The sequence below is a fragment of the Orcinus orca genome, chromosome 7 (assembly GCF_937001465.1).
Source record: "Orcinus orca chromosome 7, mOrcOrc1.1, whole genome shotgun sequence".
Lineage (NCBI taxonomy): Eukaryota > Metazoa > Chordata > Mammalia > Artiodactyla > Delphinidae > Orcinus > Orcinus orca.
Genome location: NC_064565.1, coordinates 68401138 through 68427115, shown reverse-complemented (window position 1 = coordinate 68427115; position 25978 = coordinate 68401138). Strand labels below are relative to the sequence as shown.

The 25978-nt window shown below is 37.3% G+C and overlaps 1 protein-coding gene and 1 long non-coding RNA gene across 9 annotated transcripts in view; both read right to left on the bottom strand.

The window, feature by feature from the left end:
- Positions 1-435: 435 nt before the first annotated feature.
- The window catches only part of UBE2E3 (ubiquitin conjugating enzyme E2 E3), a 104037-nt gene continuing 78494 nt past the window's right edge, over positions 436-25978 (bottom strand). For 5 of the 8 annotated variants that reach the window (XM_033423672.2, XM_049712593.1, XM_033423669.2 and 2 more), the window contains exons 4-7: positions 21226-21358; positions 17184-17331; positions 3305-3340; positions 436-2847 (exon numbers count right to left, since the gene is read on the bottom strand). In XM_033423672.2, coding sequence (XP_033279563.1) covers positions 2747-2847; positions 3305-3340; positions 17184-17331; positions 21226-21358 — 418 coding nt within the window. In that variant the 3' untranslated portion in view covers positions 436-2746. Of the gene's footprint in view, positions 2923-3304; positions 3341-14926; positions 15564-17183; positions 17332-21225; positions 21359-25978 lie in introns of those variants that run through there. The other 3 variants (XM_033423674.2, XM_033423675.2, XM_033423676.2) reach the window with 3 other exon arrangements.
- On the bottom strand, positions 4436-10913 carry LOC117200512 (uncharacterized). Its single transcript, XR_004482099.2, has 2 exons — positions 7718-10913; positions 4436-4739 (listed from the first exon to the last, which is right to left on the bottom strand). It is a non-coding gene; the product is annotated as an uncharacterized LOC117200512 (long non-coding RNA).

Genomic DNA, 25978 nt, shown 5'->3' with positions numbered 1-25978 from the left:
CCTCCACCCACCCACCCCAGCGCCAAATCTGGAAATCTGTGATCACAGGATGGGATGGTGGCAGGGAAACATGGGTTTAAAAAAGTTTTCTAGGCAATTCCGATACACATGCCTGACTTCTCCAACGGATAATCACTGATCAGTTGTATAAGTTTTATTATTGCCCATGAAGCTTTTATACACAATTCAAGGGTGGCTACACTGTTATTACTGAAACGAGACATATCATAAAAGTACAAGTTTTCTTTCACATATGTGAAATGTTATTTTATACCTCAATTTGATCCATGCATGATTTGAGAAATACAAGTTCTCAACCAAAACATAGGTCCAAGCATGCAAAATCAACAGCTATTCTAATTTTTAATTTTGAAAATCTCTTGAACTTTACTGGCGACTCTTTTAACCCTGCACCGTTTCAAAGGAAAACACAAATTGAAGACAGCTACATTTATTAAACATTTCTTCATCAGTATGAACATCGACAATGCACTGAACATTGCCAGCAAACAGCCTGTTGGGATTGGGGCAATCATTTATTTTCGCTCAAAATTCCCAGTAAGGTTTGAAAATATGTACTTCTGCCAGTTTAACCTTGGTTTCTGTGATTAAATTAGAACAACTGAAGTAAATAAACCAAACCAAATCTTTTGAATTTCAGTTGTTTAGAAGGTACCTCATTGACAGGAAACAAGCCTTTCTAAAGTAGAGATTGTGGCAAATTTTTACAGGACAATAAAAACCATTTTCCCCTTTATATTATAAAAACAATGTTACCACATAGAGAGGGGAAGATTAAATTCACCCATAATCTCACCACCCTAATGTGTTATCTTTTAATCTTTATCCACAAACATTTCTACATAGTTGTAACTTGTGTATTTACACAATTTTGATAAAATCACTATTTAAATCCTCATATACAGGACTGTATGTATACTCTTTAAGAAAATTATACAGTGTAAAACCTACAAAACACAATATGTCCATCAATCCCAAGATACCCAAGAGCTTCAACCTTCCAGACCAAACTACAACTGCGTTTCTTTCCTTCTGCGCTGGAGCATATGAACTATGACAAGGCTAACATTGGTCTGAGTTCACCATCTGTAAAATAGCATAGGTAAAACACTGCTATAAATTTTTAAAGTTATCTACATCGTTTAGCACATTTTCTTTGTGCAATCTTTATAAAACCTTAAAATTACATCTTAATTATCTCCATACTAATTGAATCAATAATCTTCAATCATTCTTAATTATCATTCCACTTTTCTTGAGCTTGTTTTTTAGGCAAAGTGGTTAATACACATGAGAAATAAAGGGCATCTGCACCCAAGTACACTTTCCACGCCAAAGGAGCAAGCAGCACTATTTAGGTAGAGTAGGTTCTGTGATGGCAGAAATACCAGCCTGGGTTTAGCAGATGTCGTCTGTGTGATCTTGAGCCAATCATTTTGTCCCCTTGCACTTCAGGTACTTTACCGTAAAATGTAAAATGAATACTTGCATTCTATCTCTTTGGGGATATCATTGCAAAAACTAGAATATAAGCAAAGCATTTTAAAATCCTCAGATGAAAGGTACAACATTTTTTAAAGATTTCATTTTTATTAGGATTGACAAATATAACTTATTATTAACCTGTATACTAAAAGTTCTCTGTATCATTCTGGTTAAAAAGTAACAGATGAGTTCCCATTTTCAATGTTTCAAGAACAGGTCTGGAGAGCGCGCTGAACTGGTTTCATTTGGTGACACACTGACATCTAGTGGAGATCTATGGTGTGCTATGGAATACCATACACCCCACAATAACTCCACAGTTCTGGTGGGGGCAAAGAGAAGCCAAAGCACCTTTTGGTCTTTATGCGAAGCATCAAGAAAATATACAAATGAATTAAAAAACAAAGGTACACTTCCTGTATATTTAAGTTTTCCCGTGTTCAATTAAAAATACCGGCCAATTCTCAAGACATTTAATCAGAAGTTGTGGGATGATGTGCGGTGGGTAGCAACAAGCTCCTCAGCACTGTAGCTTTGGGAGATGCCAGAAAACCTCCCTCTGATTCAGAGTTTAAAGGAACAACGTAACGATGTGCTCAGCTGCTCTTCTTTTCCTACAACCATGGCAAGCAAAGCTGGGGGTGGGGGGCGGCGATGGGGAAGAAGACAAGGCAGGGGAAGGGAGGGAAGGGAAGGAAAATGTGTGGGAAGTAAGTTTTCTAGGTTTTTCATTACATCCCGTGAGTTAAATTTTGTACCTCTTTGTGGCTAGAATTTTATTAAATCCAGAGGGAGAGTTTCTTTAAGCAAATGTATGTGTAACCTTTCTGGCATATCACGAAACATTTATCTAAACCTGCTCACGCAGTACACTGCATTTACTCTGGAATAAAAATATAAAATAAAATGTTTCTACGATTACACTTAGCTTTCACAAACGTCTAGCACCATCATTAAAGTGTGGCTCTGTGTTTCCTCTTCATCCCTTCCAAAGACTACAAGAAGCATAGCTGAGTGGCCTTGGGAGGAAGTAAATCTGACACTCACATTTTTAACACGTGACTATTTAAATTAAGATAAACAAATATTCACTGGAAGATTGTCACAGTCACATCAGATCTGCTTCAGTACCGATTTAATTTAAAATTTGCCTCCCCACTTCCCCACCCCCTTTAGTGAAACTGGGCAGGTCTGAGTGCAGCTGGTCTACTGGATCCACACCTGCCTGCTTCCTTGTTTCCTACCGAGCTCCAACCACTGGATGAGGCTTCTTGACACCACTGTTTAATGGCTTCGTTATTCCAGTGAACAGGAAAGTTTGAAGAGGATGAATTCTGGAAGCTGGAATAAAGAATTTGTTTTATACTGCTGTGTGCTTAGCCTCTGGTTCTGGCAGACCCTTCCACCACACCTCTTCTGGAGGGAAAAAAAAAAAAAGAAAAAGAAAGAAGAAAAAAAAGAAAGAAAGTGAAAACATCTTACTGTTGGTCTGGAGGAAACATGGGATTAAAAGAAACCTCAAGGATTAGGAAAGTGTGATTTTTCTCTAGAGAAGAACGTGCATGAGTTTGTTCCCACCACACCCAGAATGAGTCTAAATTCTTTAATTCCTTCAGTCTTTCATTTTTGTCTGGGAATCAGAAGAATCATCTAGAAATGATTAGACCAGACCAGCTCTCAAGTGTAAAATCTAGAAGAATCTTACAGCATCTACATTGCTTAATTATAATCAAATACTCTGAAATAGATATGTATCCATTATTGGTCTGTTAAATTTAAAAAAAAGAAATATACTCACTTATGTCCTTCTTGGCAATTAAGAGTAAACTCCAATCTTCAGAGCCCAGAGACAAAAACAAACAAACAAAAAACAACAAAAAAAGATGCGACACAACCTATTAGCACAAGCAAAAACAACGTTCTAACAGTGAAGCTTCATGCTGTACTCAAAAATATAATTATCCATACAATTTGCAATTGTATTGTTTTACTGCTTAAAGTCTCTCCAGACACTTTACACTGCTCAGTGTTTTACTACTAAACAAAATTCTCCCATCATTTTCCCCAACATTTCTGCAGTGTTGTTCATTGTTTTTTGTTCAGTTATATAATTGAGGAAAGTCAGGCCCAGAGAAGTTAAAAAAAAAAATCCACTGACAGAATAAGACAGTACATAAGAAATTTGAAAGCTTAGTTACTCTACCACAGGCTGGTGTTTAATTAAACTATTTTGACCCTAGAGTTCAGAATCTGAAGACCCAGGAGTTAGAGTTGAAATAACTACTATTGCAGTGTTTTACTCATGAAGTAACTATTGTGGATACATCAATGACCTTTAATTACTCTAAGTGATAATACAACTAAAATTTAAAAGTTGTGATCTCTCTATTCATTTCTTTCAAGACAAAGTGTCAAAATATGTCAGGTGGCAACTCTTGGTAATTAGTATTCATATATGTGTAATAAATACTTTATTTGAAGGTAACGTTTTATTTTGGAAATGATGATTTTAAAGATTCCTGGGCAGGACCTGGACTTAAGAGCTAAGGTTACTATCCCTACTGTGTTAAATAAGCAGATTGCAGTGATTTTCAGAGAAGCCGTGAGTCCTTTGGGTGTAAATGTGTCCTCCTAAGTCACTCTTCTAGTTCCGTTGTCCCAGGTATGCCACTACACAGTAGACAGGAACTGAGTCTTCCAGACAACTTCCAGACAAGTTGTAGATGCTAAAGAAGCGGTGACTCTGAAGTTCAGTCCTTGGGTGTGTTATATGAAATGAATCTAGAGAAGTGGTCAGAGTACCTGTGCACAATATATCACTGTCAGAAAAAGAATTTACAGTAACATTATAGAATCAATAGTAATACAGAATGCCCCAGTCTTTGTGATCTTGGCTTCTCTGGAAATGTAGAAAAAATAGAAACAGGTCTGACTTACAGAATCCGAGGAAACTTTTTATTGATCTCTTTATCCTTCCAGAATTAGGAGAGCAGGCAATACAGTATCTTTAGCCCCAGCTCAAAGGAGTAAACCTTTTCCCAAAGCTTAAATGGGATGGACGTTTTCTCCACATCACAGTGCCCTGTCCTAAATCAACCATCAACATCCTCCGTCAACAAACAGAACCCACAACCAAGTGCAGAAGGACGGTGCTTTTGCTGTTTCTCTTCAGATGTCCCCACTGGAGTGTTCTCAGGTTGTGGGCTTTTGGCATCCTAACACCCAGTCTTCCCCTAATGATAACCACAGAATTACATAAATCCTACTTTGAAAATACACGGAGAGAAAATACATTTCCAGCAAATCACTAGGAAAGCTCTAACAAGCTGCAAATAAGGAAGAATACAAAACGATTTCTAATTTAAGTAACAAAATACAGGGCTTTAGAGATGCTATTTATTGCAATCTTCCAGCCAGGCCTTAAATAACGAAATGGCTGTCTTAGCAAGGTGCCTGAGGAGAGGTATTAACCAGGGGAATCAAATGAAACTGAGGAGAGACAATCAACGTGAGACCTAAAAACCTCTGCTCCTTTAGACTCACTTCAACATTTGCAAACCCTCCCCTTTGATGTCAACTCTCCTTACCCTAACAGTTAACTTTAAACCTGGAAAGTTTTGTGCCCATGTTTAAATGTGGCCGAATACTCGTTAATCTTTCTAGAAACATATCACTATCATGAAAATAAAAACAAGTGGTACCATACGCCAAACTGATACACAGTGCTCATCCACTGATTATGTACTTGCCTACACTTGGAATGTCATTTTATGAAGGCGCTTACGTATAGTTAGTAAGTAAGCTAAAACACTTCCAAATATTCAAATCCAGCAAAAAAAAAAAAAAAAAAAAGCACAAAGTTGCCCACTCATCACTGAATTATTCTGGATTGAACAGAAGGCTAAATTTCAGCACTGCCAAATGCTATTAGGCACAGAAGCAATGCACCATCTGTCTTGAAGTAACAAGTATATCAATTCAGATATAAAATACTGGTGTGCCAAGCAAAGTATCTTAAGCAATCTATTTTCTGATGCTTGAAACTTAACACAGCCAGCAACAAGGTTATATGCATCAATACTTTGAACTGCTAGTAGTAAAAGAAATTATAAAAGTGTCAGAACATCAAAGAGTTGTAGTCAGTCCTATGAGCAGGAAGGCCTTGAAGAAGAGTCAGAAGATTAAGGAAGTTTTCTCAATGAGTCACTATTGCTATTTCTCTGAGAAAATATTTTTAAGTGATAGATAGAACGGCTGCCATTGGCCAGAATGACTCTGGTATTTTACTGAAAACCAGTGCATCTGAACCTACTACTGAAATAGATGCTGCTTCATCATATGGGGGCGTACTGATGTCATGACAGAAAGCTGGGCTTCTAAGGAGTTTGGACTGGACTCTGAAAACAGTGGGCAGCCACTGAAGTCTGTGAGCGAGGAGTGTGCTTACTCTGGGAAGATTAATGTGACCTCAGGATGAAGAAAAGATTGGAGTCCTTTGTATAGACAAGAGGGTGACTTAAAAGACTCCTGCAGATAAGGGCCTGAATTAGACCTAGGACTGAAAAATCTGAGAACAGAATCCAAACATGCTATCCTTCAGAAATAAGGTGAAAAGCCAGCAACTATTAGCCTGTATAAGCGTGAGAGATAGTCTAAAGAATATTATGATGATTAATTTAGGTTAAGAAAGAAGAGTCATACCCTATTTAAGTTCAGATAATTAGTTGGGTATAAATGCAATAATCACACAGCAAAAGTACTGTTCAGCAAGACTCAATCAGGAAAAAAGCTGACTAAGTATTTCTTAATTCCTGACTCTCTAGGCAAAATTAAGTGGTTGAGCCAACTGTGATGTTTTGGGTCTGTCACTGACCAGGTTTTCACAGAAAATAAGCTAAGAAGTGCCCCATTTCTTACGTATGAACCTTGGAAGCAGGAAGTCAGGACAGGAGCAGGGAAAGAGAAACACAATAGAAGGTATGAGTCCTGGTCCTTAGCTCACTGCCCCATGGGTTCTCTGGAAATGAAACTTGCCCTTCAAATTCCCTACTTCCTGAGTAAGGTAAAGGGACAGAAGGCCTGGAACTGGAAGTGTCTTCCCATGGAACCAGGGGTAGAAGTCAGGGTAATAGGAGTTGGCATCTCTGCATCCTTCTCTCACTACTACGTTACAAAGTAGACCTGGGGTAAACACTGCTCTATTTTCTAGAATCATCTGAATGGGCAAGAAAGGATTTTTGATAAGCCATTTTCCTGAGAGCTCTCTGTGCTTACCTAGGCCATCTCTTTTCCTGACTAGACTTTGATGAGCTCTTTGGGAAATGTAAGTTTCTCCCACTTCCAGCATGTAAAGCAGCATTAGTTATAAATACTTAAATCTGTTGATTTAAAAATTTAAATCTAGTTAAGTTTGGTGTCAAGGTAGATTCCTCAATGACAAGGAAAATCACTTCAAGGAAAGAAAATATTAAGGTACTCAAGATTCAAGTCAGCTAATATTTGCTAACCATACTTGATGAAGAACAGTCATTCCAGACACTAGCGGAATTTTAATTACTTGTTCATGATTAACATGTAACTATAAAATCAAAGGCCCATCTAGCTAAACAATTCACTTAACCATTCATTTATTCTCTCGACAATAAATGACCACTCTCCTGGGCACAGAGGAGTCACACAGACACATGAGGTCTGGTCCCCCCATCCTCCCTTTCGGCCAATAACCACTTCCTACTTCGTGGAGGAGTAGAAGCCACAAGAAAGCTTCCCATTACCACATCTACCCTCCAGCCTGGACCTATCCCCTTGCCCGCTGCTTGTTCTATTAACTAGGGATGGGATGAGATGTTGCATTCCCAGAAAAGGACAATCACTTCACTTGTGTGCTACATCCCATCTTCTCCTGCCTAACTAGTAGAGCTCAAGTTTCGTGAAGGTCAGTACTGCTTTAAGTGGGGATACTGTGCTTCCCAAGAGCTCCTAGTCTATTCAGGAAGAGAAAGAAATGTCCAAGGGAAGTGCAGGGAGTTTTGGAAACACCCCCAGTAAAGCACAAATGATTTTCTCGAGGACATTGCTTCTCTGCCCTACTCATCCGTTTCTCCCTCTCTGTTTATCTTTCCCATCAACATACGGTATAATTCTCCCCCATCTTAAAAAAAGAAAACTACTCTCTATTGCAAAACTGTCAGAAGTCTACAGTTTCTATTACCTTTGGCACCTACTCCAACAGAGCTTTTGATCTCGCCACTCCAACAAAACGATGCTTGCCATCAGTCAGTTGCAATAAAATGGCCATTCCGGTCCACATCTGCACCTTACGTGGCTCATCAGTCGCATCTGAAGCTGTAGATCATTCCCACCTCCGTGAAACTTTTCACCTCCTTTTCAGGTCCCCACGCTCTCCAAGGCTTCTCCTTTTTACTTCCTGATTGCTCCTTCCTGGGTTCCTTTGCTGATTCCTCGTGTCTGTCCTCAGCTTCTTAATGTTGGAGTGCCCAGACTTCTTTCTTCTCTAGCAGCACTCATTTCCTTGATGATCTCATCCAGTCCCACAGCTGTAAATATCACCTATCCACTCATGAATCCCAAATGTTGTGCCTGGCCCAGAACTCACTCCTGAATTCCAGGTCCGGATGTCCACTGCTCTGACGCCTCCATCTGGATGCTTAACAGGCACTTCCAACTTAACCTGTCAAAAGCGAGGCTCTTCATCTGTCTCCAGTCCTGCTGAACGCCACCACCCCCCACCCGCTGCCCCCAGGTTCCTCACCTTAATTAACTACAACTCCAGGCTTCTAGTTTGCTCAGGCGCCAAACTTTGACTCCTTTTTACACCACATAGTTAGATCTATGAGCAAATCTTATTGGCTACCTTGAACCAGAATCTGATCGTTTCTTACCATCTACACTAATGCCATCCAGGTTGGAGTCATCAGTATCTCTAGCCTGGCTCCCTCTCCCCTCCCCCCCAAGTCTTTTTCCTAATGGTAATCAGAAATTCTCAAACAGGTCATAAACCTATCATTCTTTGGCTAAAAAACCCTCCGGTGGCTTCCATCTTACTTAGAGTACTACCCAAACTCCTCACAAGGCACTCCACACACTACGCGGCCCTACGTGACCTGTTCAGCTGTCATCTTCTTGACTTTGCCTCTTGCTGTTCTAATTGCTGCTTTCTCTGCCCCACCTTCTCCGGGCCCTTGCTGGTTTCGGCAAACACTGAGCATGCCCCTGCCCCAGGTCTTTTCATTTGCTATTTCCTTTGCCTGCAATTCTCTTATCCCTCACCATCTTCAGCTCTTGACTCATCTTTTTGGTGAGGTCTTCTCTGATTACCCTTTCACAACTGCACTGCAACCTCCCCCTTCTCCCTCTCAGCACACTCCCTATTTCTCTTCCCCGTTTTGTTTCTGACATAGCACTTACCGTCATACATATACACTTTTCCCCCCTTCTTAAACTTTGTCTGTCGCCTTGAACTGGAAAGTAAACGCCCTAAGGATAGGGATTTTTGTGTGGTTTGTTCACTGCTAATCCTAAGTATCTAAACCAATGTTAGTGAAATGAATTGGATCCCTGATTTCTAGGGGCTCGTGATCAAGGGAGGTGACAATACAAATAAAATGTGTCATTAAAAAAATTACAAGGGGTAAGACAGGAATAAAGACACAGACCTACTGGAGAACGGACTTGAGGATATGGGGAGGGGGAAGGGTGAGCTGTGACAGGGCGAGAGAGAGTCATGGACATATACACACTACCAAACGTAAGGTAGATAGCTAGTGGGAAGCAGCCGCATGGAACAGGGATATCGGCTGGGTGCTTTGTGACTGCCTGGAGGGGTGGGATAGGGAGGGTGGGAGGGAGGGAGACGCAAGAGGGAAGAGATATGGGAACATATGTATAACTGATTCACTTTGTTATAAAGCAGAAACTAACACACCCTTGTAAAGCAATTATACCCCAATAAAGATGTTAAAAAAAAATTACAGAAGAAAAAACTGTCCCACATGAATACTTAAAATGACCTTTACTATTTGGGAATTGTGTGGCCAGGGAAAGAGTTCAGCAGAGGGCTAATGTGCTCCTAAAAAACGATAAAGGAATCAGGCAAGGGGTGCCAGCAATATCCCTGCAATACAGCTTTACTCCCTCACCTTGTGTTTCTTATAATTACTCTTCTTCATCACTAGGGAGATGAAGGAATGACATGCTCATATAAAGACTTGTCATAAAGCACTCCGGTCTCAGTCCTAGAGAATCTTTAACGTTCCTTACACACTTGCCCCGGAGTATCAGGACCTCTCTTGGTGACCAACAACGCTCAGTAACCTGTTCTCCATGGGTTTATCTCTCTCCCCTCTCAGTGTGAGATGGGCCTGGAGCAGTAAGCAGCCAACATACCTGAATTTGCTTAGCCAACTTACAAAATACTCATGTTACAATGAGAAGGCGGAATTACACTTCTGGAATTAGGGAGCTTCTACCCTGTCACCTTTCAATTACACCTATTGGCTCAGGAATAACGGGGCAATAAAGAAAAAAAGTGACCTGTTTGGTTCTTTGTCCTATTCTATCTCCCTTTCTCACAGAAGACAGAAGTGGGAAAGAAAAACCAAATGAAGAGATTTGGATAATATTTCAATGACTAACTTTCAACACTCCAGGACTGCCCCCCCCCTTTGTACTACTATACAGTACAGTATACTTGTTCCTCTTCCCTAAAATATTTCTCTTAAAAGAAATTTTTTCAAAAGCTACCACTTTTCATTTTTCCTATCAGATACCCCTAAAAGAATACTGTAAGCAGACACATATATTCCATTGTCTTCTTCCTTTTTACCAGTAAAAAGGAATAGGAGAAATATATCAATTAAGACAGTAATGATAATGGGAAATGATGTACATTTTGTAGGACAGAAAGCATTTTGGTATATTTAAGGACTTTTAAAATTACAAGATTCATTCTCCATTTAAAACAAGTAGGCATTAAGTAGGTTATGAAAATAACCCATTGCTACTTCTCACATTTCAAGTTTACAGGAATATCACCTACCAAGTACAAAGCACTGAATCAGTATAATGGGGGATTAAAGAAGACATGACTTATATGCTTTACATGGTCCCTGGATAACCTTATGGAGAAGATTACACCCATGATATAATATTCATTCTTTCAGCAAACGTATATCATGTTATATACTGGGCTAAGATACAGAGACAAGGACTATAGATATTATCCTCCAAAAGCTCACTATCCAGAAGTATGCATAAAGTGTTAAACTGAATATAATAAAGTATCAAAATGCACGCTAGAGATATTGGATATTCAGAGTAGTTTGAAAGACAGTAATTATTTTCAAAGCATCAAATAGTATTAAGAATGTTTAACATCATATAGATTAGATAAAACTTACCTAATTATTATACTAATATTTTCATAGCTAAATCAGCAGGGACATCTGTTTGATTTCTCATTCAGTAGAAAATGGATACACATTAGCAAAGATGTGTTCTCCTCTGCTAACAAGAGGGAAAAATCTATTTGGACAGGAAAAAAACTATTTAAGAATGTATTCATCTCTGCATGCATCACAGTGCCTGAAATGACCTTCAATTAGCAAACTCTTAAAATTTGTAGAATAAACTCACCATGGAGGTCAGTTAAGGTGGTATATAGTATAACCACCCTCCCCCCTCCACCCCTTCCATCCAAAAGAAAAAAGGAAAGAAAAAAGAATTCTTGCCCAGAAGGGCACCTGGCTTGTTTGATCACACTTGGAAATATGTACATGCTTGAATTGCTTCTATTATTTCCGATGTTTGTACAGATGGTGTCTCAAGAGAAACAGAGAGACTGACAGACTGAAGGTACATGATAGTAAAATGGAAAGGTTTCATTAAAAGAGCTGGACTTGAGATAAACTTTAGGAATTGGAAGATTTTGGGGAAAAACTGCTTTTAATGTTCTATGTTAAAAAGACCTGCATAATTGGCTTTAGCCTCACTGGATTTCAGCAAGGTAACCTACAGATACAAAAGATTTAAAGTCAATTTATAGTTCTCTAAATGCACTCATTGGTAATATCTAGGTTGATTCTGTCTGACAAGGTTTTAACACCACTTATCCACACCAGTCCTAGAAATTCAATTCATAACCACTTTGAAAGGACTATCATTCCACTGTGTAGAAACATCCCATTACGCACTGGAGCGGTTCACTTAAATCACTGAAGAACTTTACCAAAAAAAAGGTTAACAAACTAGTTACAAATAATTGTTATTTCAAATAATGCCTATCTACTAAAATGTAATTATGAATTATTTTTTATTATTTCGGTATTACTCGAAAAAACTTATTAATTGAAACATGAAACAAGGGATTTATTTACATATTCTATTCATCTAATGTAAGAAACACTAACTGAAATATAAGTGGATAATTATTGTAGAATCATTAGCTCAACCCCTTCAAATCATTTGCAATGGTTTTATGAAAATTATTAATGCTTCAAATCATGCCATGATTCTGTCCAAAGACCACAGTATGTTAGCTGAAGATGTGCAAATGTACTGCATTAACATGACTAGGACACAGGTTACTATGTGATGCCACAGGACTGAAACTGACTTGAGTTTTACAATGCAGTCATTCTTGTATTGCTGTAAGAACACACATGGGCAAGTAGAGGACTGACTCCAAGTACACAGCACCTCCACGTCCTTATTAGAAAGACTTAACATACACACGGGCCAAATCAAACCTACGAATTTTATCCCTGTGACACGTTAGGATATCCTAGTTTAGGAAAAAAAAAAAAAAGGCAATGTCTAGATAACTAATGTATCTTATTTTGAAAAAGGTCATCATTAAATGATTGATAAATTTATCAATATATATCTTCTGATGTGGTCATGTGATGCACGGTTAAATAAATTTAAAATAACATCGTTTATCTCATTTTCCAAATTAAAAAAGGGAAGCCAGTGATATTAAAAGTATTATGATCAATGTCTGAGACAGAATATAAATAAACATACCTCGTATTCATTGGAATCAATTAGTAAAGGCTTATTTTGTAAGGTTCCATTTGAGACTAAAATAGAAGATTAAAATAAGGATTGACTAAAATGCAAAATTGTACTTTATCTTATAGATTACCTTTCAGAAGGTTTCTAATTTATGTATACCCGCTTTTACATATAAACATATATATATTAAATACTAACCGTAATGCTATAAACAAAAACTCTTAGCCTAGTGGTAAAGAATGGGGGCTGTACTTCCGCATCATACTGGTTGTGTAATCTGCATCCAGCTCTTTAACCTGTCCGTGAATCAGTTCTATTCTGTCAACTGAGGATCATCAGAGTGTCTCTCTCCTGAAGCTTTCTGAGGGATATTAAACAAGATGAGGCACCTCAGTAACTAAGTGGGGCCTGGCATGCAGTGGTTTGTGCACTGCATGGCCCCTCTGAGGGCACACAATCATAATTAGAACACTCCAGGCTCAACAGGGTACATGGTGCTGTGGCCATTCTTGAGTACTTACAACATTACATTTGGACTTGTAAAATTTGCTCTTAATGAATAAGAAAAGGTCTAGGTTTTAAAATATCACAATTTACATCTAGAACAAAGTTCCATGGGGAAAAAAAAACCTATTTGTAGTACACATGGATGGACATCTACGTAACTGGGAAGTGGATCAAAAAGAGAAAAGATTTTTTAAAATTCAGAATTTTAAAAGAACCTAATAGTAGGAACCGAAATGATGACTTATTACTCAGTCCATTTGAAACTGTGGCCTGATCCCGGCAAGAGAAAGTGGAACAAGCATAACAAATTTTGTAAGATTTAGGATGACTGAGTTTGAGGACTAAGGACTAGTAGAGAACAGGGAAATAATGAAATTAACTTCTTTGAGTTTTACATAAGAGATGAAAGTGTCTTATTTAAGGCCACAAAGGTAGTTTGTGGAAGAGCCACAAATATTTTTATGTCACCAGTTCTCTCCACTCTGTCCCAGGTGAGTATGGGACACAGCCTACAAGTAAACAGTTTGGTGGTAGTAATTAGGCTGATAGCAAGTGAAGGAAGTCAAAGGATAGCATCTCCAAATATCCTGATATTCAGTATGATGAATGCTTTTCTAGGACTAAGAGAGAAGTTTATTAACCTAGGATGCAGAATGTACAATATTGGAAGTGGATAAAAACTACTTTCTACAGCTCATCTACATAGAAATCCTTATAGCTTACATAAAAGATGCCCATTCTCATCACATTAACTTGAACTCAAAATAGTAAAGGCTCAGAGGTTTTCATAAGCCTAAGCCTGTTTGGTGTACCTCTGTAACGTGGAGAGATTCTTTTTGGGTTTTTTTTTGGCGGGGGGGCGGAGAGGCGGGTGTGCGTTAAGTGAAAGACAGATATAGAAGTGTTTATTTTTACCCTGATTTAAGACTTCTACTAACAAATACTCAAGTAGGAATCCATTATTCTTTGTGAGGGTATATACAACTAGAAATGTTTTACTTTATTATCCTGGAGCAATGTATTTTTATGCTAATAATTCCAGCCTATAAATTTTAGGGTAGTATTTTATTTCCATATTTAGGACTGGAGAAGACATTTGCCCATATTCCACAACCTTGGTTACATGACCAGAGAATTACCTCAATAACTATCCCAGTCATAAAAAAACCATTTATACTCTGTTGACCAATCTGAATATTGAAAAATAAACTCCTATAAGAAATCTAATATTTAATAATTATAACTAGAAAGAAGGAATTCATATAACCTATTAAACCCTTAAAATTCCCTATTCTTTCAACTGAGAAATAATGCCACAACTGCACAGTAATCCAGAGTTCTAGTCTACCTTCAGGGCAGACAAGGGTTTCTATGTTCATCTCTGTCTCTGCCTATATCTGTTGGACAAGTGCATAATAAGAATGGTAACGCACACCAAAAACACCATGAAAATTCAAGAACAGGATTAGAAGTCAAAAATGCATGAAAGACACAGAAGAGCTACCAGATTAAAGTTATTTGACAATGCTGCCCAATGGTGGACAGAAGTCATCATTCTGGAAACAAAATCTTGTAAGCCAGGATTTCATGTTATTTTTGGCTCAAATATCATATTATCAAAGTAGAGCTTTATGTTTTTTTGAGACCAATGGTTAGAAAACGCAGTTTTGTATATTTAAACTCATGTATTCTCTCATTAGGACTTAAAGGAAAAAAACTCTACACATTTATACGATTTCAAATGTTTTCAATTTAATAAATGATTTATTTATACTAGTCCTCTGTAGTTAATCTTCATATTCACATTTTTATCTCATCAACAATCATCTCAGACACACCTTCTAACAAGACTGACTTAAAATATTACGACAGGAAACTATGCCTTCAGGAGCATGTTTATTGTGTTTGAGATGATACATCAGGTGCTCTCTGAGCTACAAAGGGTAAAAGGAAATCCTCTCGATACAAACTGACAAAGGTAAAAGGTAAAACATTTTTCACAACAGCATGAACCACATACTCAGAGATAGATCTGGGTTTAATACAAATGACGTAATTCCTAGTCATCTACGGCTACTATTATAACTTCATACAGATAATGAATTAGGCTAAAATGCACTATAATATTTGGTAGACTTCAGGACCAGTATCCTTAGTACATCACAAAATACACTTTGATATCCCAAAGAAGCAAGACTTGCAAGTAGGCGTTTTAAACGTAACTAATCTACAGCTACAAAGTTCTACTCTTGATAGCATTTACCTTTTTGGGGAGTCTCCCAGTCTCCAAAGGATAAAAGCAGAGAGTAGAATCAGTATAACATATACACAGAAGTCCGTATTGTAAAGGCTATAAAGATTTGCAGCACAGTGAGAAGATGCCTTCTGCTCCTTCACACTGCATACAAATTATGTGAATTATGTTGCATATCGCTTGGTCCACTGTCTGGCTATCCTGTCATGTTCTGCTCTGTTGGTCAAATACTGAGTGGCTATGCTTCCAACCAGAGGATCCGCTGGAAAAGTGGAAAGAACATTAAAAGATATTATATGGTGTCTTAAAGGTTCAGTTCTAATAGTCTACTGAACTGAAATGCTGATATTTCAGCAGCAACTTGATATATAATGGCTAATTTCTCAGAAGAAAAATGTTTAAAGTAACATAATCATCTTTATATTTTAATATTAAATTAGAAAAGCCTCTTTAAAAAATAAATGTTGAGTTAATAAATCTGATTTTTAAAAATGTGTATGCCTTTAATATACAAAAACTATTTCACTCAGCATTTTATTGAACAATAAAAGTGTGCTAGATGATTGTATTTGTTTTTCTACAGATATTTAAAAATTAATTTTTCCAAACTCAGATTCAGAATGAAATATTTCCTTCATTCTGTACAATAACACGACTTAAATCATTACCCTTACCTCCATTTGAAAGCTTACTTGCCATTTTGCTTTAAATAGTACTGAGTGAGAAATTGAATCTGAGATGTAAATTTTATTTTGAATTTATTTTTCAAAAAAGGTGTACTATGTACAACATTTGAAGTACACCAAACAACAGCCAGTAAAACGTAAAGCTTTCTTCCCTCCTGACTCCAACTACTCAGAAGTTTCTCTTCCTGGCAAATAATTTATACCTGTTCACAGCATTTCTACCCAGAGACATTATACACATTTATAAGCATTTAGAATATTGTTACGCATGTGTGTTTTTTTTTCAGTGCCTTGCTTTTTTACTTAATATATCTTAGAGAGTTTTCTCTATCCATTCACATAGAGCTACCTCGTTAAGCTACATCCTCTATTAATGGATATGTAGGTTATTTACAATCTTTTGCTTTAATAAAAGATGCCACAATGAATATCCTTCTATATATCATTCTATCTATCTATCTACCTATCTACCTACCTATCAATCTGTATTTTGGGTATATGTATAACTGCTAGGCCTAATATAACAGTAATAACCTTTGGTGATTGATTAAATATTTAGGAAAAATAAGCCAACTTCTTTAAAAAATGACCACTTAGTAAGAGAGCATATGTGAAATCCCAGGTCTAAACATTATTTTTTCAAGTCAGCTGCCCACATTAAAGATCATGTGTGGCTGTTAGGCATTTCTTACAGATTATGCACTAATGACTTTACCTCTGAGTTCTTATAATCTAGTCTAACTCTCTCATCGGCTGTCATTTTAATATCGACTATTACCACATTTAATACAACCAACCATAATCCGAAAAGGAAGGGAGAACAAGAAGCCCTTCATTACTGAGAGGCTGCGTTAAAGCACATGGCAGCATGGAGGAGCAAGAGAAGGTGGCAGTGGTGTAAGAAACATTACTTTACTCGCGTCAAAAGTGGTTTGTACAACTCCATTAATTTAGAAAACAGAGAGTCACCGATGACAGGCAGAAAATAATTATAGGGTAGTATGCCATTAACAAATTAAAGGAAGTTATTGTGAAACTTCTGGTCTATTCTAATTGAAATGGCATTGATAATTTCCTCAAAAAGTGTTTTATGCTGATCTTTCTACCAACAGCATTTACTTCTCAAATTCACTTTAAACTGAAAAAAAATGCAGTTTTTGTAGCCTCACTGTATGTGTTAATAAAAATCTGCTTACCAGGGTTGCAGTCTGTCAAAAGAGAACAAATTGACAGCAAAACCTTTGAAATAGTCAAAGCAGGACTCCAGTTGTCTTTAAGGATGTCCAGGCAGATGACTCCCTGACTATTGATGTTGCAGTGATAGATTCTGGTGCGGAAAGTAACCTAAGGGCAGTGACATTAAAGACAGAAAGAAAATAAAAAGCTTTATTACCAACTAAAACTCTCACTAGCAAAAATTAAGTGGAACATATCACAGATCATAGCAAACAGCATATAATTTCATCGAAGAGCTAACAAACGCTAGGTTTAAGTAATAGCAAAATTAAATGGTTTTATTTAATTCAGTTCAAAGAAATTGTTTTTACCCAGTATAGCTGGAACTATATTGCTTTTAAACCAAATGAGTCGCTGAATTGTTTAAACAAATGATACGGTAATTCTATGAATGTATGTGTGGGCATGCACTCATACACCACTATTTAAAGACAGGAAGTGAGGGAGAACAGAAACGTTTTGGTGCAAAGGTAAGAGAAACTAGTGAAGAATTTTTTTAAACATAAAACTAAAGTTACGTTAGTTTCTTAGTAGAAAAAGGTCACCAGCTTAGCTAATCTCTTGCCATGTGTCAGAAAATACTGGAGAAGGTTGGTGAAATCACCAGCCTTTCTATTTCTCAGACTTTCATTTCCACAAATGGCTCACTGTCTTGTTAGACTGAGACAGTAAAATGAAACAAGTAAGGTCTTAAGCTACTGAATAAAGGAAACTATTATATCCTTGAGATATGTGAAAAAAGAGAATAAACCATAGAAACAAACACCAGTTTCAAACAAACACAAACACAAATTGGGTGGTTAATTCTTAATTTGGAGTTGCAAAGAAAAAAGACAGTTCCTGATCCCTTGGAACTAGCAATGTACTGTGATCTCCCAAGTGGAGTCTGGGAAGAAAATGTTTAAAGCACTCAAAAGTGTATTTCTGATAAGGACGCATAATTAAAAACAAGAAAGAAACCACTGGTGTAGTGGGGAAGGAGGAGAAAGAGACCACAGTAGTCCTCATTTTATCCACATTTTTGCTTTCCATGGTTTCAGTTTTGGACCCCTGAGGTCAACTGGGGTCCAAAAATATTAAATGGAAAATTCCAGAAATAAACAATTCATAAGTTTTAAATTTTGTGCTATTTTGAGTAGCATGATGAAATCTTGCACTGTCCTGATCTACCCTGCCTGGGTGTCCAGCATAATCCTGCCCAGTCAGTCTACTAAGTAGCATCTTGGCTATCAGTTCAACTGCTGCAGTATCGCAGGGCTTGTGTTCAAGTCACCCTACTTTATTTGATAATGGCCCCAAAGCTCAAGAGTAGTGATGCTGGCAACTGAGATCTGCCAAAGAGAAGCTCTAAAATTCTTGCTTTAAGTGAAAAGGTGAAAGTTTTTGACTTAATAAGGGAAGGAAAAAAAATTCTACACTGAGGTTGCTAAGATCTATGGTAAGAATGAGTCTTCTATCCATGAAATTGTAAAAGGATAAAAACACTTGTGCTAGTTTTGCTGTTGTACCTCAAGCTGAAAACGCTACAGGCATAAGTGCTTAGTTACGATGGAAGAGGCATTAAGTTTGTACAAGATATTTTGAGACAGAGAGAGACCACAATCACATAACTTTTATTACAGTATATTGTTATAACCGCTCTAACTTTATTATTAGTTATTGTTAATTTCTTACTGTGCCTAATTTATAAATTAAACTTTATCATAGGCATTTATGCATCGGAAAAATAGCATCATATAGGGTTCAGTACTATCTGTGGTTTCAAGAATCCACTGAGGGTCCTGGAACATACCTCCTGAGGATAAGGAGGGACTACTGTATATAACTCTAGAACTGTTCTAACACAGTACATACTAGTTACACAGAGCTCTTAAAGTGTGGTTGTAAGAATTAAGATGGGCTAAAAGTGTAAAATACATACCAGATTTCAAAGACAATATCAAACAGAATGTAAAATATGGCGTTAATGATGCTTCTATTGATTACATGTTGAAACGACGATATTTTTGGATACACTGGATTAAGTAAAATATTATTAAAATTAATTTCACTGTTTCTATAAAAAATTACACATGTAGCTTGCATTATACTTCTATTAGGCAGCCCTGCTCCAGAATATGGGAATAACGTATGTTCATATCATTGACAGCTGACTACTCAATAGATACGCATGGCTTACAAACACAATTAATACTCTGATTCCTTTCAGCTTCTAACAATCAATGAACAGAAGAGAATTAAATTTCTATTATTCTTCAAGAAGTTCAACACCTTATCTGAACTTCAAAAATAAGCAGAACTGTAGAGAAATAATTATACCTAAACCAAGATAACAGCAGAAGTCTTATTTCTTTTTCACTTGTCCAACTATAGATCTGAAGAATGCTTCATAATACTGCATAAGATATCTTAGGGAAGAGGAAGGAATCAACATTAAAGGGTTAGAAAATAAAAATATTGAGACTTTAGCAAAAAAATTAACATGCTAAATTAATAGCCATATTAACCAAAATAATTATGACAAATCATATACAGAAGTATGCTAGTCAATCTCTATTTTCCATTAAAAGATTCTAAGAAAAATGTCTCTTCCTTTAACAAAGTTTCCCTCATGTATAAAAATTTCATAAAAACTAAAATCTTGCAAACTTTTTTCTAATTTTGCTACCACGTTAAAACCAATTTCCAATATGAAAAATGACGGAAGTAGAAATAAGCCTCACTATAAATACAGTCATGTGCTATTTTGCTAAGGTTTTGTTTGCTGTAATACAGAAAACTTAAGCACTGAAGGCAAACTGAATAGTTAATGATATATTGGCTTTTAACATGTGTCATTTTGAATGTGAATACAATCTGCAGTATTGTTAACATGAGGGTTTTGTCCCTTTCTTTGATTGATCTAGCAAGAGATACTCGACATACCCGAGAACATTAAATAAGACAATCATTTAAAGATCTTAGGTTCTGATGGGACCACAAAGTAAAGCACTCAAAAACTGACAGCTGTAGTTGAGAGCCAATACCTCTAGGTGATAGGGAAACTTGGTATCTGCAATTTGAGGTAAATACCACTAGGTGGAACTGTTGTTACCTCGTTAGATAAGGGAGAACCGATCTGCCTTCTTTAAAAAAAAAAATCCTTTATTTTTACACACACACACATAACAACACACGTGCACGTGAGGCAGGCATTAAATCGCTACATATATTTTAAATAGTGAAGGGAACATAAGGAACTAGGTTGACAGTTAAGGGCTTGATAACACTTCTCCCTGACATGTCAGAAGTCTTTCTAACTACAGCATAATTATGCTCAGGCTTAATACTGATGGTAAAAACTGCTGGCTTGACTATTTTATTGGGAGAAGTCAGAGGTGGAAGCTAATCAAATAACTGTTATGTTTAAGACTTGAAAAATAATTGCCAGTGATCACAAGACACAACTCAACCCTTCTCGCTGTTATCCACCTAATTCACATTCAGAGACAACAGGAGGCCTACGTCACCCAGCCGCCCTCACTCCCATTAATGCATCATACTTACAGAGGGCACAAAATAAGTCTATTAAATAGTACTAGTTCTCTCTTCTTTGCTATAGGTTTCTAGTCTTTGCTCATCTATAAAGATAGGGTATTTAACACAAGATTCAAGTTACTTAACTCTTCTTTCCGGAAGCTGTCAGACAAATTTACTTTTTATCCCAACAGGTTTCTTAAGCAAGGTTCATAAGATACTTTTTCTCATATCATAAATCTAAAATTTATGTGCTTACTGATGGGCAAAGTGGCATACTTTTATTTACAATTAACAAACTCTCTGCTGATTACAAAGTTATTTGTAAAAGACACAAATCAATTACTTCTAGTTTTAAAATCCTTGGTTACATGAGAGTTTCTGTATAATCCATGAAAAACAAATAAAAATAACTGCATCCATCCCCTAGAATAAACTGACTGTGGAAAAGGATAAGTATTAAAGAATGCAATTCTAGGTTCTTACCTTTGGTGGCTTAAATGGATAATCAGATGAAAATGTGATATCCAGAAAAAACACACCACCTTCATATACAGAACCTGGTGGACCAAGTATAGTCGATCTCCATTCATAAATGTTATCTCCTTTAGGCCCAGCACTATTTAAAAGAAATTAAAAATCAATGTGTATATCTGTGATCAATGAACTTAACATCTTAAACCAATTAAGTATCAAAGGTAAATTAGCAACCTAGAACAATAAGAGATAAGTATAAAAGAAATTAAGTCTCAACCAACTTGTGCATGCATGTGTGTATAAACATATTTGGAAATATTTCTAACTTACAGAAAAATCACAAAAACAAAGAACACCTGTATAACTTTATCCAGAATCTCATTTTGCTCATTTGCTTTATCAACTCCCTCTCTCTCCCTCTGCATCTCCTCCTCCTAAAAAAAAAAACCACACACACATACACAACACACACACACAAAGTGCTTTTTTTCTGAACCATTTGAGAGTAAGTTGAATGTATCATGGCCCTTTCCCCATAAATATTTCAGTGTGCATTTTCTAATACAACTGCAATATAGCTACAATTTCAGTAAAAGTAAAATCTATACAATACCTACAATCTGCAAAATAATGTTGTCAACTGAACCAATTACGCCTTAGAAAAGAATCTTAATTTTCCTCCAGATACAAGATCCCAGTCTTGGGATCAACCATCTATATATCCTGTGCCTTTAGTCTCCTTTAATATAGAGCCTTTTAGCCTTCCTTTGCCTTCTATAATATTAATATTTTTGAAGAATACAGTTTTTCTTTTAATAGAATGCTCATCATTTGGAACTCGTCTGATGTTTCCTTGTGATTAGATGCAGGTATTTCAGTCCTGGCTAGAAGAGAATGTAAGTGATGCCGTGTTCTCCTCAGGGTGTCACATCCAGAGGCACACTGGTGATGTTAATTTTCACTATCCAGATCAAGTGCTGTCCAATTTTCCTACTGCAACCAATAAGCAACCTTTGCAAATACCCACACTCTTCATCAGAATTTCTCCCCTAGATTTAACATCGACTTGTGATTCTTGGCTAAACTACACCTTACTATGATAGTGATAAAATCATAATTTTCCAACGTCAGCATTTCCTCCACATTTACCAGCTGGCCCCTGAGCCCTCTCTTCTCCTGATTCTATGAATATGTATGTGTATTATTGGTGAGGTCTCATGGATTCCTATCTTTTTTCCTAATGATTTAGAATTCTTACTGAATTTAATTATTTTGACACTCAAATCACCCCAGATTTGGCCACTGGGAACACCTTCAAAATGACCCTGTATCCTTGTGATAGGCCACCATCATTTTTTTGAACACTTCCTTACTTTCTGGCCTAACGATATGTTCCAGGCTCCCATCCTTGGAATCTGCCATTTCTTCAAGGAGTCCTGGTTCCTTTTAGTGGGAATGTTGTTCAAGGTCTGTCTGAGTGCTTGGTGCTACTAAACCCCAAGTACATTACATTGTGTTCAACACCATCATTTCATTTATAAACTACAATGAGAGATAATTCAAATAAAGTCTAAACTCACAGTTATTTGTTAGGAAGACACATCCAATACCCCTTAAACCCTTTTCAAATTTACCTTACAGACTTCCATTTTTCTCTAACCTTTACACTATAGACTAACTTGACTTTCTGCACTGTTATGTATAAAGCTTTTCTTCTTTTAAAATGACCATCAGTTTATAAATGATCTGCATGTTTGATTTAACTTTTTTTTTTTTTTTTTTTTTTTTTGCGGTACGCGGGCCTCTCACTGTCGCGGCCTCTCCCGTTGCAGAGCACAGGCTCCGGACGCGCAGACCCAGCGGCCATGGCTCACAGGCCCAGCCGCTCCGCGGCATGCGGGATCCTCCCGGACCGGGGCACGAACCCGTGTCCCCTGCATTGGCAGGCAGACGCTCAACCACTGCGCCACCAGGGAAGCCCCATGTTTGATTTAAAATAAGTGCAAACCAGCACTGATAAAGCAACCACACTAACTACAATAGGACATTCAGGTATACATTAAATGATTTAACTATAGCTTATTAATTCTGTAAAACATACACTGCAGACTGTAAACATCAAGTAGGCGATGCTATCAATAATCACTCTGACAACAGTTCATACAGAAAGGGTGGAGAAAACTTGACGATATAATCAAAATGTTTACAGGATGTTTCAAAAACCTGTTTTTAAGGCAGATATATATGAACTATAAAATCTTACTTTTATGGCCTATTTAGGGAAAATACACTTTTGAAAAATACTATTTTCTAAGTTTTAAGTATACACAGCAACTGGAACTAATTACAGTAATGGCTCATTGTTCTGTCATCATCTGAGAATCAGGTATATTCCTCAAGGGAATTTTCACTGTAACTAAAAGCATACAAAATGAAGTATGAATTTTGTTTAAAAAAAAGAAGTTTAAACTGATTCAATGGCATTTCCTTTTCTAAGTTAATTTTTCCCTTGATGACTCAACGTAATCGTTATAAAACTAAATTATAGTATGAGACTTTTATAGTACAGCTGCTATACTAAAATGTTTTAAACTACACATGTCACACACTGATGATAATAAAGATGATGACGATGGTAACAGCAGCAGCTAAGGTTTACTCCATAATAAGCCAAGCATTTGTCAAAGCACCACAGTGTATATCTCATTTAATTCTCCTTACAAATCTATGGAGTAGGTACTATTATTACATTCCTATTTTTAGATGAGGAAACTAAAGTTGAGAGTTAAATAACTTTCTGTATGTCCCACAGCTACAAAATACTCAGAGAATTTGGACAAAGTCTGAATAAATCTCTATTGACTTCAATAGTTTTGCTATATTTGTATTTCCTCTTATAATTTCAGTGCTACTATGTGTAATTTAATCTCCAGTCAAGTTTTGCAAACACTTACTTGGGTAGGAACCCAAGGAGAGCAATTCTCCAAAGAAACCAAATTTCCTCGGTGATATTCTTTGGTTCTTGGCAGAAGAACTATGTTATGCTTCAGATGGCTGGGGATTACTATATTTTAATGAATCACGGAATTTCAGCATGAAAAGGATCTGGTTGAAGCCAAACCCCTCCTTTTACACTTGAAGAAACCAATTCACAGAAAGTAAGCGATCCATTTTAACTCTGCTCTGCCAGTTGGTAGAAGAGCTGGAATTCCCACACCAAGTTCTTGGTTCTTAAATTTGCTGTCTTCTCAGTTATGCTATTCTGCTACAAGACACTAAGGATATGGTTATTGCAGCAGGATACGAAATGTGACTTTCCCTACTGTTTTGGAGTAGACCTAGTAGGGTTGCAGCTTCTGGCTGTGTTCTAAGGAACCCAGCCTAAGGTGAGTTAGGGCTAAAAATCCAGCTCTTGCTGGCTGCCTTGTCTGGAATAAGAGCCCCCATTTTCCTTCTCACAAATCAAGATGGGGGGCTGGGGGCAGTAAGGAGGGGGTGTGTGGGTGTGCTGGAGGCACGACTGACTCCACCCTAATTCAAACGTAACATTTTATAGGCTAGTAATTGACCTGCCACTGAGGCTTCACAGCTGAGTAGAAAATGGGTGCTAAATGCTGACAATCTCAAGATAGGTGCTAGCCACACCTTTTCACTAGTTCTCAATCTTCTCTCTTTTTCTTTTCCAAAAGGACAACACTCCAGCAATTCTACACTCCATCCTGGATCATCTATTTTTCCCTCTCTGGTGAATCATGCCCACAAGAATGCTACAAGCGCCACTTCCCCAATCTTTATTTAAAAACTAACCACGATTCCTTTACCCCTTCCAGCTCTCATTTCAATTACCTCTAACAGGCTCTTAACTCCCGCCGCCACTCCACTGAAACAGCTCTCATCCAAGGTCACCAGTGACCTCATCACTAGACTCGACGCTCATTTCTCAATCTTCATCTTATTTGACTGGCCCAGCAACATTTGACACAGTTGGTCACTTCTTCCTCCTTGATACACTTTCTCTGCTTTGTTGCTAGAATAACATACTTACTGGTTTTCCTCCTAACTTTCTTGGCTTCTCCTTCTCAATCACTATTGCCGTTCCTTATCTCCCTAACCTCTAAATATTGCCAATCCTCCAGAGCTCAGTCCTTAAACCTCTTCTCCTTTCTAACTACATCTACTCTTTCGTTGATCTCCTGCAGTTTTACGGCTTCCAATAGCATCAGTAAGCTCTGAACCTACAAACCTGTATCTCTAGCCTACATTTCTATACTAAATTCCAGAGCTATACATCTAAATGCCTACTAAACACTCTTTATTTTGAAATCTAATATTTTGTATCCAGTAATTTTGAAAAGTTTAACATGCCCCAAACTGAATCCCAGATATTACAATTCCTCTTACAAGCTTCCCTAATTCAGCTAATGGCAACTCTTTATTATTTTAGTTCCTCCAGGCAAACACCTAGACCTCACCCTTGACAACACTCTTTCTATCCCACCTCCTGTAAATTCCACTGGTTTTATCTTCAAAACATACCTCAAATTCTACTACTTCTCCCTACTCCTACCACCTCAACCATAATTGAAAACACCAGCATTCTCTGTCTGGTTAATTACAGTAGCCTCCTTGCTTCCACTTGAGACCCTAAGCCCCACCACAGTATTCTATTCTCAATGACAACCAGGGAGAGCGATGAGTAAATCAGATCACGGGACTCTGGTCAAAACCCTCCAACGGCTTACCTCCTTATTCTGTGTTAAAG